The sequence below is a fragment of the Hylobates moloch genome, unplaced genomic scaffold (genome assembly GCF_009828535.3).
Source record: "Hylobates moloch isolate HMO894 unplaced genomic scaffold, HMol_V3 SCAFFOLD_19, whole genome shotgun sequence".
NCBI lineage: Eukaryota > Metazoa > Chordata > Mammalia > Primates > Hylobatidae > Hylobates > Hylobates moloch.
Genome location: NW_026652294.1, coordinates 21011816 through 21025632, shown reverse-complemented (window position 1 = coordinate 21025632; position 13817 = coordinate 21011816). Strand labels below are relative to the sequence as shown.

Sequence of the window (13817 nt, the reverse complement as noted above, 5' to 3'; positions counted from 1 at the left end):
AGAACAAAATGGGAGTAATCCCTCTGCCTGATATTAATGCCTGTGTGTAGCTACAGTAATCAAGAGAGTGCGGTATTGGCGGAGAGACAGACACTTGGATCGGTGGAACAGAATAGAGAACCCAGAAATAGACACACAAACATGGCCAACTGATTTTTGACAAAGGTGCAAAAGAAATTCAATGTAGGAGGATTAGCCTTTTCAAAAAATGGTGCTACAGCATTGGACATTCAGACAACCATGAATCTCAACCTAAACCTTATATAGAAATTTACTCCAAGTTAATCACAGACTTAAATGTAAACTATAAAACTTTTAGAAAATATAGGAGAAAAATCTTTGAGATTTAGAACTGGGGCCAGGTGCGGTGGCTCACCCCTGTAATCCCTGCACTTTGGGAGGCTGAGGCGGGCGGATCACTAGGTCAGGAGTTCGAGACCAGCCTGGCCAACATGGTAAAACCCCGTCTCTACCAAAGATACAAAAAATTACCTGGTCGTGGTGGCATGCGCCTGTAATCCCAGCTACTTGGGAGGCTGAGGCAGGAAAATCGCTTGAACCCTGGAGGCAGAGGTTGCAGTGAGCTGAGATCATGCCATTGCACTCCAGCCTGGGTGACAAGGTGAGACTCTGTCTCAAAAAAAAAAAAAAAAAAAAAAAAAAAGAACTGAACAAAAGCATGACCCCTAAAAGGAAAAATATGATTAATTAGACATCATCGAAACTAAAAATGCTTGCTCTGCAAAAGACCCTGTTAAGAGGTTGGAAAGATAATTTACAGACTGGGAAAAAATGTTTGTAAACCCCGTATCTGGCGAAGGACTAATATCTGGAGCATTTTCTGTTAAAACTCACCAGTTTAAAACCAAACAGTCCAATCAGAAAATGGGCACGTTATGAAGTCATTTTAACAAATACAGATGGTAAGTAAGCGCACGAAAAGTTGTTCAACATTGTTACCCTTCAGGAAAATGTAATTTAAACATGCAATGAATATTAAAATGGCTAAAATTAAAAAATAATGACAACGCTAAATGCTAGTGAGAATACGGAGAAATTAAAACACTAGTATATTACTGGTAGGAATGCAAAATGGTACAGCTACCCTGGAAAACAGTTTGGTACTTTTTAGTAAGTCTAAACGTGGCTACTATATGAACAGCAATTGCTCTCCTAGGAATTTATACCAGAGATATGAACATCTAGGCTGGTACGGTGGCACATGCCTGTAATCCTAGCACTTTGGAAAGCCAAGTTTGGGTGGATTGTTTGAGCTCAGCAGTTCGAGAGCAGCCTGGGCAACATGGCTAAACATCATTTCTAAAAAAAAAAATTAAAAAAAAATTAGTCGGGCATGGTGATGCGTACCTGTAGTCCCAGCTACTTGGGAGGCTGAAGTGGGAGGATCACTTGAGCCTGGGAAGTTGAGGCTGCAGTGAGCCAAGATGGCGTCACTGCACTCCAGCCTGGGTGACAGACTGAGACTCTTTCTCAAAAAGAAAAAGAAAATGTATATCATACAAAAACCTGTACACAAATGTTCACAGCAGCTTTATTTGTAATAGCCAAAATCTAGAAACGATCCAGAGGTCCTGTAACCGGTTAAACTATGTTACATCTATATCAAGGGTACTACTCGCAATGAAAAGGAAGAAACTATTGAAATGAAATAATTTGGATGAATCTCTAGGAATTATGCGAGGCTAAAAAAGCCAGTCCCAAAAGGTTACATACTGTATGATTCCATTTATATAGCAGTCTTCAAATGTCACAACTATAGAAATGAAGGAGAGATTAGGAACAGATTAGTTCTGTTGAGGGAGTATATGTCTATGAAAGCGCATCAGAAAGGATTCTTGTGATTGTGATAGAAATGTTCTGTATCTTGACTATTTCAATGTCAATATCCTGAGTATGATATTGTACTATAATTTTGCAAGATGTTACCTTTGGAGGAAACACAGTAAAGGTTATGTAGGCTCTATTATTTCTTACATGTGGATCTAAAATGAGCTCAAAGCTGAGTTTTTAAAAGTGGTAAATCACTTTGGAAAATGGTTTGGCAGTTTCTAATGAAGTTAAAAATAGACCTGTCCTATAAGCTAGAAATGCTATACTACTACTATGTAGTATCCAGGAATAATGAATGCATTTGTCCACAAAAAGATTTATACAAGAATGTTCATAGTAGCTTTATTCATAATAGATGAACTTTGGAAATAATCCCTGTGCAGGAGAATGGATAAACAAATTGTGATACATTCACATCTGTTTTTTTAGGAAAGGAGGGAGGAACTACACAGTAAAACATGGATGAATCTCATGTACATTATGTTGAGCAATAGGAACCAGACACAAAAGTATACGTAGTGTATGATTACATTCGTATGAAACTCAAGAACAGGCAAAATTCAATAATGGTGATATGGATAGAATAGTGCTTATGATGCAGGGTGATGGGATGGTATCAGCTGGAAAGGAGCTTGAGGAAACTTTCTGGGTGAAGGAAATGTGGTTACTATATAACTGTATAGTCATATGATAAAAGTTATCGAGCTCTACATTTAAGGTCTGTACATTTTACTGTATGTTAATTACAATGGAGAAAAATTATCCCTAGTTCACAGAAAAAAAAAAAAAAAAAAAGACATACCGACTAAACCCACTCTATAGACTTGATTTGGATCCTTTTCAAGCAAGCTGTAGAAAAACCTGTTTATGACCTTTAGGAGAAGTTGGAAATATGAACAGTTTATGGTAATTGATGACATTAGGAGCTATGAAGTTTATCAGTTTGATGGAGTTATTATCAGTTAGAGATTGCTATCATCTGAATATTTGTTTTCCTCCCAAATTCTTAGTTGAAATCCTAACACCCAAAGTGATGGTGTTAGGAGGCGGGATCTTTGGGAGGTGACTAGGTCATAAGGGCATAGCCCTCATGAATATAATTAGTGCCCTTATAAAAGAGGCCAAGAGAACTCCTTGGTCACCTTCCGCCATGAGAGGTTATAGTGAAAAAATGACTGTCTAGGAGGTGGGGCCTTGCCAGACATCAGATCTGCCAGCACCTTGACTTGCTAACCTCCCAAACTGTAAGGAATACATTTCTGTTGTTTATAAGCCACTCAGTTGATGGTATTTTGTTATAGCGACCAGAATGGACTAAGGCAGAGATACATAATGAAATAAGGGATTATTCTAGGATTTGCTTCAAAGTGAAACAGGTTGTCACAGATCACAAATGAGGCATGGTAGGGATATAAATGAAACAAGATTAGCCATCAGTTGATTATTGTTTAACCTGCATGATTGGGTTATCTTTTGTGTGTACTTTTTACTTGATGATAAAAAGTTAAAAGTTTAAAATATGAATAAAAGATACATACAAGTGGCTTTATGATTACCAATGAGACAAGATAATTGGCCTCTGAGATAGTATGCTGTAAGGATGCTGAAGGGTGGTAGGTAAAGGTAGTGCCCTAAGCAAAATCCTTGCTATCTACACAAGGTGTCTTCAGCAAGGTCTGGGGATTCCTGAGGGCAGAAAACCTCCCTACACCCAGTAGACACCAAGCGATAGATGTATGTTTGAGTTAATTAAATCAGAATGTGTTTATGATGATGTCAGCACATTTAGATACTTTGTAGCTCAATAAATTGTCCATCCAGGGATATTAATTTTTTTCTTCAATTCTCATGTTCTTGTGTTTTCTGTCAGGACCTGATGACATTTTTTGATGATGATCCAAAGCTGCCTTTACTAGCAACACCTCCTTCCATTGTCTCTCCAATGACATGCTTGTCAGAAGCAGCAGAAGTTTGTAATCTTTTGGGTGCAGGTAAATTGGTTAAGGAATAGGAAGTTTATTTATCAGATTTTATTTTGTGAAGTACAGCAACCGTTGGCTTCTATTTAACTTTGTTAATGAGGGACAGAACTAGCGTGGATAAATTCAACCACAACATGGTCCTATAATCTTGTTTTACCATTTGTTTCAGTGTTTTCTCTCTTTCTGTTTTACTTTTTCCTTTTTCATTGTTTGTTTGAAAAATTGACTACAAGCCTTAATTCTTTTACAAGTAGTTTTAATAGCAGAAAATTAATTTTAGTTCCTGTTTTTTCTTAAAGAATTTAAATTATGACCTCTTTCAAAAGCAGGCATTAAGTGAAAATGTGAAGAGCTAAGATGCACAGTAGCCACAAATTGGTTAATCATCTCTTGAATAATTAACATTAGAGAAAGGCACAGTATAAAATTATACAAAACTAGCCTCCAATAAATTACACGATTGAGTTCCAGCTGGGCTCTGCGACTACTCTGGATCCTTGAGGATCTGACTGACTCACTGTTGAGTCACTGCATCCTGTCTCTATTCTCCATGAAGTCTCAATTTTCAATGCATTCTTCCTCTTGATTTTCTCGGAAAGTAGAATGGAAGATCTTCTGCCAGCATGAGAATGAAACGTTCTCATTAGTATCTTTCATCACCTTATAAATCTTTGCTTTTCTATTCATACAGGCATCTTTTCCCTGACCACAGAGGTGGCTTTTTATGTTTTGAGTTATATCTTCCCACTCTTCTTGGACCATGCATCTCACATTTTCTCCTTATATAGATCTATAATATCCAGTGTATAAGTGCTACAGTTTATTAGTATAGGTTTATTTTCTTGTTCAAGTTCATATTTATAGAGTTTTCTTACAAAGACAGTTGTGAGAATGATGAGGATATTTTAATAAACACAAAAAGAGGAAATTGGGGGTTATAGTGATGTTTGTGTAAGGATGGCATTAGTCACATGGATAATTAGTTACAAGTGGTTATAATTTTTAGACAGTTTGCTTTGTATTCTTAAACAGATTTAGATCCAGAAGCTTGAAAGAAGAGCATTAAGGAAAATGATTTTGTATTCTGACACCCCCTAACATTTTTTTTCTCCTAAAATTTTAAAAATAGACTTTCGGTCTTAGAGCAGTTTTAGGTTCACAGCAAATCTGAGCAGAAAGTAAAGAGTTCCCATGTACCCCTGTTCCACACCACAGTGGTACATTTGTTACAGTCAATGAACTTCCATTGTCATAGAATCACCCAAAGTCTGTGGTTTATATTGGGGTTCCCTTTTGGTGTTATACATTCTGTGGGTTTGGATAAATGTATATTGATGTGTATCCACCATTATAGTACCAGACATAGTAGTTTCACTACCCTAAAAATCCTCTGTGCTCTATTCATCCCTCCCTCCCACTGACCCCTAACAACCAGTGATCTTTTTACTGTCTCCATGGTTTTTCCTTTTCCAGAACGTCATATAGTTGGAATCAGATGGTATGTATGATTTTTAGATTTTTTTTTTTACTTGGTAATTAACACTGGGTTCCTCCATATCTTTTCATGGCTTGATAGCTCTTTCCTTTTCTTTTTTTTCTTTCTTGAGACAGAATCTTGCTCTGTCACCCAGGTTGGAGTACAGTGGCGCGATCTCGGCTCACCGCAACTCCACCTCCCGGGTTCATGCGATTCTTCTGCCTCAGTCTCCCGAGTAGCTGGGACTACAGGCGCCCGCCACCATGCCTGGCTAATTTTTGTATTTTTAGTAGAGTCGGGGTTTCACCATGTTAGCCAGGATGGTCTTGATCTCCTGACCTTGTGATCCACCCGCCTCAGCCTCCCAAAATGCGGAGATCACAGGCATGAGCCACCATACCTAGCCGATAGCTCTTTTCTTTTTAGTGCTGAATAGAATGTACCACAGTTTATTTATCCATTCGCCTACTGTAATGCTGAATAGAATGTACCACAGTTTATTTATCCATTCACCTACTGAAGGATATCTTGGTTGCAGTTTTGGCAGTTATGAATAAGCTGCTTTAAACATCTGTGGCAGGTTTTTGTGTGGAGAAAAGTTTTCCCTCCTAACATTTTAATACAAATGAAATTGAGTATAAATGAGCATAAGAAGCAATCCTAAGGAGGAAAAAGTAAAAAATGTAGCTGGAGGGGGGATCCCACCATTTTACTTGGCTGGGACCCATCTTAATCAGAGGGGCTTTTTCTATTTTTAAGTCGTTCATTTCTGCAATCTTTCCTTTACAGTAGTCTCAGAGATATCTTGCTAAAATGCAGATCTTAGCATTTCACTTCCCAGCTTAAAAGCTTTCAACAGTTCTCCACTGGCAATAGGATAAGTCTAATTTTTAAAATAGTACCAAACAAGTACTTTTCATAGTCTGATCCCAGCCAGACTATGGGCTTCATCACCTAAAACTGCCAGTACTCACAATGCCCTGGGGCATTCCATTACTTGTGTACCTTCTTCTCTTTAGAATGTCTTTGTTCCAGTTACTTTGACTGTGTAACACATTGTCCTGAAACTCCGTGGCATAATCATTTTTTCTGCTCAAGGATTCTCTGGGTCAGGAATTAGGATAGAGCACAGTGGGGATGGCTTGTCTCTGTTCCATGATGCATATCTAGCCTTAGCCAGGGAACACAAAGGCTGGGGCAGGAATCATCTGAAGGCTTGCTGACTCACGTGTCTAGCAGTTGATGCTGGCTGTCAGCTGGAGGCCTCAGTTCCTCTCCACATGAGCCTCTTCATGTGGTCTTTCCATGTAGGCTAGTTTGGGCTTCCTGACAGCATCGTGGCTGTGTTTCAAGGATGAGTATTTTGTGAAAGAAAGGACCGGACAGAAGTTGAATAATCTCAGAAGTCATGCTGTAATACTTCCACCTCATTCTGTTCAACAAGGCAATCAGAAAGTCCTGCCCAAGTTTAAGGGGGTGGGGACATAGACCCCCCACAACCTCTCCATGGAGGAAGGAGTGTCAGTGTCATATTGAAAGAGGCATATTGGATGAGACATATGTTGGTGTAGTCATCTTTGGAAAATGCAACAATCTGCCATCAAATTATAAATCCTTGACAAAATCCTATTTGAATAGCCAGGCCCAGTGAAAATGTCACAACTGCCATAAAATCTTTCTGCATGCTAAACTAGTTTCTCCTTTCACTATGTTCCCAGAAGACTTTGCCCATTCCCCCATTATACAGTTTATAATTTTGTGTCATAATTATTTTATAAATATTTATTTTAAAATTATATAAGTGAGTATACTCTTAATTTAAAAAAATTCAAATACAGATAAAGTCAAAACCTCCCTTGACTGTCCCTTCCCCCAACACAGTCACCTCCCCAGAGTGAACTATTACCAGTTCACTCTGGTGAACTCTATTACCTCCCATACCTTTCTCTGTGTGTTACATACATACATGTACCTTTAGAAATATATAGAATTCACTTTGTTTTAAAACATTATTCTGCATTTTTCTGAAGCTTTTTTTAACTTAAGAATATCACTTGGCTGTCCTTCAGTGTATGTCAATATGTAGAGATTTGTCATATTTTTAAAAACTCCTGCAATCCTGCCTGTCATAGTTTATTCCCTTGCTGATGACATTTTGATGTTTTTCACTGTTACAAATAATGCTTCAGTGAATAACCTTGTGTACATGTGAGTGTTTCTTTAGGGTGTGCTCCTAGAAATGGATTCTCTGGGTCATAATTTGTGCCCATTTTCATCGTAGTTCATACAGCCAAACAGCCCTTCAGAATATCAGTATCAATTCACACCCTGGTTTGCAGCCTATTCACTCACATTCTCACCAACACTTGTTTTCAAGCCTTATGTTTTTATCATTTGGGTAAAAATTTGCATTACATAGTAGGTATAATTTGCATATAGCTACATATTGAGTAGATATTTCTATTTCCTCTTCTATGGATTACCTGTTTTTTAACCTATTTTTTGGATTTTTTTCATTTAAATTGATTTTATAGCTATATATAGATATATATCAGATATATATCTATATATGTCTATAGATATAGATATCCGATTCTTTCTCTGCTATTTATGTTGCAAATATCTTTCAGCCTGTGAATTGTCTTTCAACTTTCTTAATGGTGTCTTTGTAGAAGTTTTATGTTTTATTTAGTCATATTTATTCCTCTTTTTCTTCGTGGCTTTTAGTTTTTGTGTTTTTAAGGTGGCTTTTGTTATACCAAGTTTATAAAACATATTCGCCCATATTTTATTTTAATTGTTCTGTAATCCATGTGCATTTAAAGTATTTGCGAATGGTTTTCGATAAGGGCAATGGGCAGCCAGATGTCTCAACATTTACTGACTAGTCCATTTTTCTCGACTGTTTTGAAATGACTCTTTAACCTGCACTAAATAGTATCTGTTTAACAACTCTATTCTATTCCATTGGTTCACTTTTCTTGTTCTGGTCTGTTTAATTTTTTTCCAACAACTATAACAGCATACCATAGTGTTAATGTATACTATTTTATTTAACCAGTATTATCATAATGGGCATTTAGGTTATTTCTGTATTTTTGCTGTTATAAACAATGATGAAATGGTGTTATTTTCCCCTCCCAAATAAAATAGACTTTATTTATATTTTTCCGTGATTTGACACAGATTCTAAAATACATTATTCTGAATTTCTCTTGGTAAATTCTGTCCAGTTCACTAACTTATCCTGTCAACAGATGGTTCTAATTTCCATGTTATGATTTTGGCAACTTCAGCTCAAGACAAAAATAAAGTAGGAAAGTTATTGTGGTACAGAATCCCCAGTTCTCCTTTTCTCCCTTGCCTTTGTCCTCCATAGGCACGTGACGATCTGCTGTTCACACTCTGGCCTGCAGTACAGAGGCCTTACTCCCTCACACCCCCACTAGCACTAGGGACTTGTCTCACTGACTTACCCCTTTCCTCACCTCCAGAGGAACCTCTCTTTACTCATTATTCCTTGCTTTTCTTTATAGTTTTACTACATGTTTATACTCTAAACAATATATATTTCGTTTCACAGGCTCTTGAACTTTATATAAGTAGAGTCATTATGAATTTATTTTTCTGTGACTTTTATCATTCAATATCATTTCTTAAGATTCACCTATTTCACCGCTGTACAGTATTTCATTGTATGCATATATTATAATGCATTTGTTTATTCTGCTGTGGAATATTATCCTCATTATGTGTCAAGTTATTGTATTGTAAACAATGCTGTTTCTACATTTGTATATTTGTACAAGATTCCTGGTTCTCATGGACAGGAGTTTCTCTAGGGCATATATTTGGAAGCAAAATTGCCATGCGGTTAGATATGAACATCTTCAAATTTGGTAGGTAATGCCAGATTGTTTTCCAAAGTTCTAGTTGCAGTTGCTGCGTGTCTTCACCAATTTTTCCCCTAGAAAAATCCAGTCTAATGGGTGGGTATCATTTGTTCTAAAATGTTTATCGTTGTTGTTGTTGTTTCTGACACGGAGTTTCACTCCTGTTGCCCAGGCTGGAGTGCAATGGCACGATCTTGGCTCACTGCAACCTCCACCTCCCAGATTCAAGCAATTCTCCTGCCTCAGCCTCCCAAGTAGCTGGGATTACAGGCACATACCACCACGCCCTGCTAATTTTTGTGTTTTTAGTAGAAACGAGGTTTCACCATGCTGGGCAGGCTGGTCTCAAACTCCTGACCTCAGGTGACCCACCCACCTCAGCTGGGATTACAGGCATAAGCCACTGAACCAGGCCTTAAAAATGTATTTCTCATAATGAAATTTAGCATATTTTCATATGTCGACACATTTCATAGGTATGACTCATTCATGTTTCCTCATCTGACATATCTGTTCATGTCTGTTGGTCATTTTTCAGTTTGGTTGTTTGTCTTTTTCTTAATTGATTTGTAGGAGTTCTTTGTTCTGGAGCCTAAGTATCACATCTCAAACGTTTTTCCAGTTTGTGACTTGTCTTTACACTTTGTATGGAGTTTCTGAATAACAGAAGTTCTGAATTTTAATGAGGTAGAATTTTTTCTCTATGGTTTGTACTTTTCGTATGTATCTTGTGTTATTTTAAGAAATTCTTCTCAAGACTATAAAGATAATTCTATGTAGACTAACATTTTCTTATAGTTTGCTTCCCATAATTAAATATTTAATGCAGCTGGAATTAATTTTGGTGTACGATTGAGGTAGAAGTCCAATTTTACTTCTAAATGGATAGCCAGCTGTCCCAGAATCATTTATTGAAAAGTCTGTCCTTTCCTAAGTGAAGTGCAATGCCATCTGTAACCTAAAGTAGATTTACACATATGCATGGAACTGTTTATAGCCTCCCTATTCTGCTCCGTCAGTGATATGACCGACCCTGCTTGATAAATAGTTTTAATCACGCCACCTTTGTAATAATTCTTGATGACTTTTCTTTCATCAGGAAAGTTTTGGCTTTTTTTTTTTTTTTTCCTGAGACAAGGTCTCACTCTGTCACCCATGCTGGAATGCAGTGGCACAATTGCAGTTCACTGCAGCCTCAACTTCTTGGGCTCAGGTGATTCTCCCACCTCAGCCTCCCAAGTAACTGGGACTACAGGCTCACACCACCACACTTGGTTAATTTTGTTTGTTTTTGTTTTGTAGAGATGGGGTTTTGCCATGTTGCCTAGGCTGGTCTCGAACTCCTGGACTCAAGGGATCTGCCTGTCTCAGTCTCCCAAAGTGGTGGGATTAGTTTGGGCTATTTTTGACCCTTTGCTTTCACACATGAAAGTTTGTCAAGTTTCTTGAATAAAACCTGTTGGAGTTTTGATTGGCTCTACATTGAATCTTTAAGTCAATTCAGAGAAGTGACATTTTTATGATATCCAATCATTCTATTCATTTAATTCTTCCTTAATGTGTTTTTTTATAGTTTTTCTTATAGGTTCTGTATATCTTTTGTTAGGTTTAGTCCTAGGTACTTATGTATTTTCATTGCTACTATAAAATGTGTCATTTTATAAATTGCATTTTCTGTTTGTTGATGAAAATGAATGGAATTAATTTTTGTATATTGATTTTGTATCTAGCAAACCTGTTTAATTCTTACCAGTTTTCCCAGTTTATCTGTAGATTCTTCTGGGTTTCTTAGGTTGAAAATCATTTAATCTATAAATAATAACGAACTTATTTCTTAATTTTCAAGCCATACACTTTGTATTTTGTTTTCTTACCATACCATGCTAGGTGGAATGACTTACACAGTGCTGAATGAAAGTGTGATTGTGGACTTCCTAGACTTAAAGAGAATGACTTAAACATTTTGTCATTAAGATAGAGGCTTAATGTGTGTTTTTGCAGATCTCCATTCCTTAACAGTTGTATCTTGACTATATGTTGAATTTCTCCATTTTTAGCATTTATATTGACAGTTACAGGTTTTTCTCCTTTAGGCTGTTAATTTCATAAATTAGTTGATTTCCAGATATTAAAATAACCTTGAATTCCTGGAATAAGCTGAATTTGGCCGTGATATATTATCTTTGAGATATATTACTGGATTTGATTTGCTAATATTTTGTTTAGGAGTTTTGCATCTATGTCTATGAGTAAATTAGCTAGGGTTGTTTTTCTAAAATTCTGTCATATTCTGATTCTAAGGTCATGTTACACTCACAAAAAGAGTTGGAATGTATTTGCTCCTTTTTATACTCTGGACTAGTTTGTGTAGGGTTGTTTGTAAGGTGCTGTGAAAATAAATAAGGTGTTCTGTAAGTGCACAAACGGTGGTGCTGGCAGAGGGCTGCAGGAAGGGAAGGCGAAGCTGCACCCACAGTGTGTCTCTCCCTGTGAAGACAAAGCACTGGGCCAGGTGCGGTGTCTCACACCTATAATCCTAGCACTTTGGGAGGCTGAGGCTGGCGGCTCACTTGAGGTCAGGAGTTCAAGACCAACCTGGCCAACACGGTGAAACCCCCCCTTTACTAAAAATACAAAAATTAGCCAGGCATAGTGGTGCACACCTGTAATCCCAGGGACTCAGGAGGCTGAGGTGGGAGGATTGCTTGAGCCTGGGAGGCAGAGGTTGCAGTGAGCTGAGATTGTGCCACTGCACTGCAGCCTGGGCAACAGACCAAGACGCCCATCTCAAAAAAAAAAAAAAAAAAGACAAAGGGGTCCAATGTAATCAAGCTGCCACCTGGTAACTGGCTGTTTTCCCTGCTAGTAATGTAGCATTAGCTACCATGCCGGGCATTTTGGATGCTCCGCTCTATGGCAGCCAGGTCACCTGGGTGAGGAGCAGTCATGTTGTTGAGCCCCTGCCTGTTGAGGTCATCCTTGCTACATGGCCCACTGAACAACCACTGGAATGACTAGGAAAGAAGACTATTGACAGCCACTAAGTCGAGCATTTTTCCCACCTGATTTTTGAGAACCTCTTCCACAGTTAACGTCCCCTAGCAAGCATTTATAGTGACATAATATCTTCACATTGTGCACACATCCTGAAAAGTCCATCCACATGCCTCCTTGTTACTCTTTCTAAGTTCCTGGCCAGCACCCATTAGGTATCTTGTCCTCCAGGATGTCCTGTGAGAAGATGTACTGTTTCCAATACTGTTGACTAGGAGGATTCTCCTGTGGTCTTTCAGGAGCACTTCTGAGTGGGGCTGTATTGTAGCAGTTACCCACTTCTAGGTGGCACTGGCATACTTGACGTATCAGCAATCCTGGCTAATTTCATGTCTAAACCAATCCTATACTTACCCTTTTGATTGACAAGACAATTATCCATGAAGCTGTAGGTGTAGGTTGAGGAAGAGGCAGTGAAGGAGTGGGATCATGCTCCATGGAGTATGAGCTACCTGCTTGCATTGTTTACATGGGCTTCAGGACTGGTTTCATCTATGTCATTTTCTTTTTTTTTTTTTTTTTTGAGACGGGGTCTCGCTCTGTCGCCCAGGCTGGAGTGCAGTGGCACAATCTCGGCTCGCTGCAAGCTCCGCCTCCCGGGTTCACGCCATTCTCCTGCCTCAGCCTCCCGAGTAGCTGGGACTACAGGCGCCCGCCACCACGCCTGGCTAATTTTTTGTATTTTTAGTAGAGGCGGGGTTTCACCATGTTAGCCAGGATGGTCTCGATCTCCTGACCTTGTGATCTACCCACCTTGGCCTCCCAAAATGCTGGGATTACAGGCGTGAGCCATCGTGCCCAGCCCTCATCTATGTCATTTTGATTTGATAGTGGAATGCTACTACGTACATCCAGTTTCATCTTCTATGGATCAGGTAACACCCATAACGTGAGCTGACAGAGTCACTTGGTGTCCTGTGGTCAAGCATTCAGTCTTTATCAGGGTACAGTAGCAAGCCAAGTGTTGTTTTTTAGGTGGATAATAATTGTAGGCAGAAGAAGGCATGACCTTACTCCAAAGCCCTAGCAGTCCACTCCTAGGGGTCTGCTTAGTGATTTTCCTACTGCTGTCTGTCAGAGGCTCCACTGATCACCTGTCTACCTCAGGCACTTCCCTTACCCTTGGTTCTATATGAGCCAAGTGTCGGGGCAGCTTATCCAATGGCCTGGACCTGCTGCAGGGCCTTTTGTTTGCTTTGGTCCTCACTCAAAACTGGCAGTAAATAGAGAGAGCAGCATACCCATGGCCTCCAAAGTTCAGAGAGGCCCATGATTATCATGTTTCTTTCCTTAGGTTGGGCATTTCAAGATGCAATAACATGTCTCTGACTTTAGAGGGGATATCCTGACATGCTCCAGACCAGCGGATACTCTAAAAACGTCACAGATGTGGCATTCCCTTGAACTTTCCCAGGACTTATTGGCCACCTCCTACATACATGTAGCATCAAGAGTGCTTGCCACTTCTTGCATAAGTCCGGTTAGCACTGTATCATCAATGTGATAGCCAGTGTGATGCTTTGTGGGACAGACATCAAGAAATTTAAGGTCCTTCTTGCC

General features: G+C 38.8%; 1 protein-coding gene across 4 annotated transcripts in view; it reads left to right on the top strand.

Moving 5' to 3' along the window:
* The window catches only part of ENTHD1 (ENTH domain containing 1), a 145476-nt gene that overhangs the window by 63344 nt on the left and 68315 nt on the right, over positions 1-13817 (top strand). For all 4 annotated transcript variants that reach the window (XM_058431920.1, XM_058431919.1, XM_058431918.1 and 1 more), the window contains one exon: positions 3722-3842. In XM_058431920.1, coding sequence (XP_058287903.1) covers positions 3722-3842 — 121 coding nt within the window. The remainder of the gene's footprint in view (positions 1-3721; positions 3843-13817) is intronic.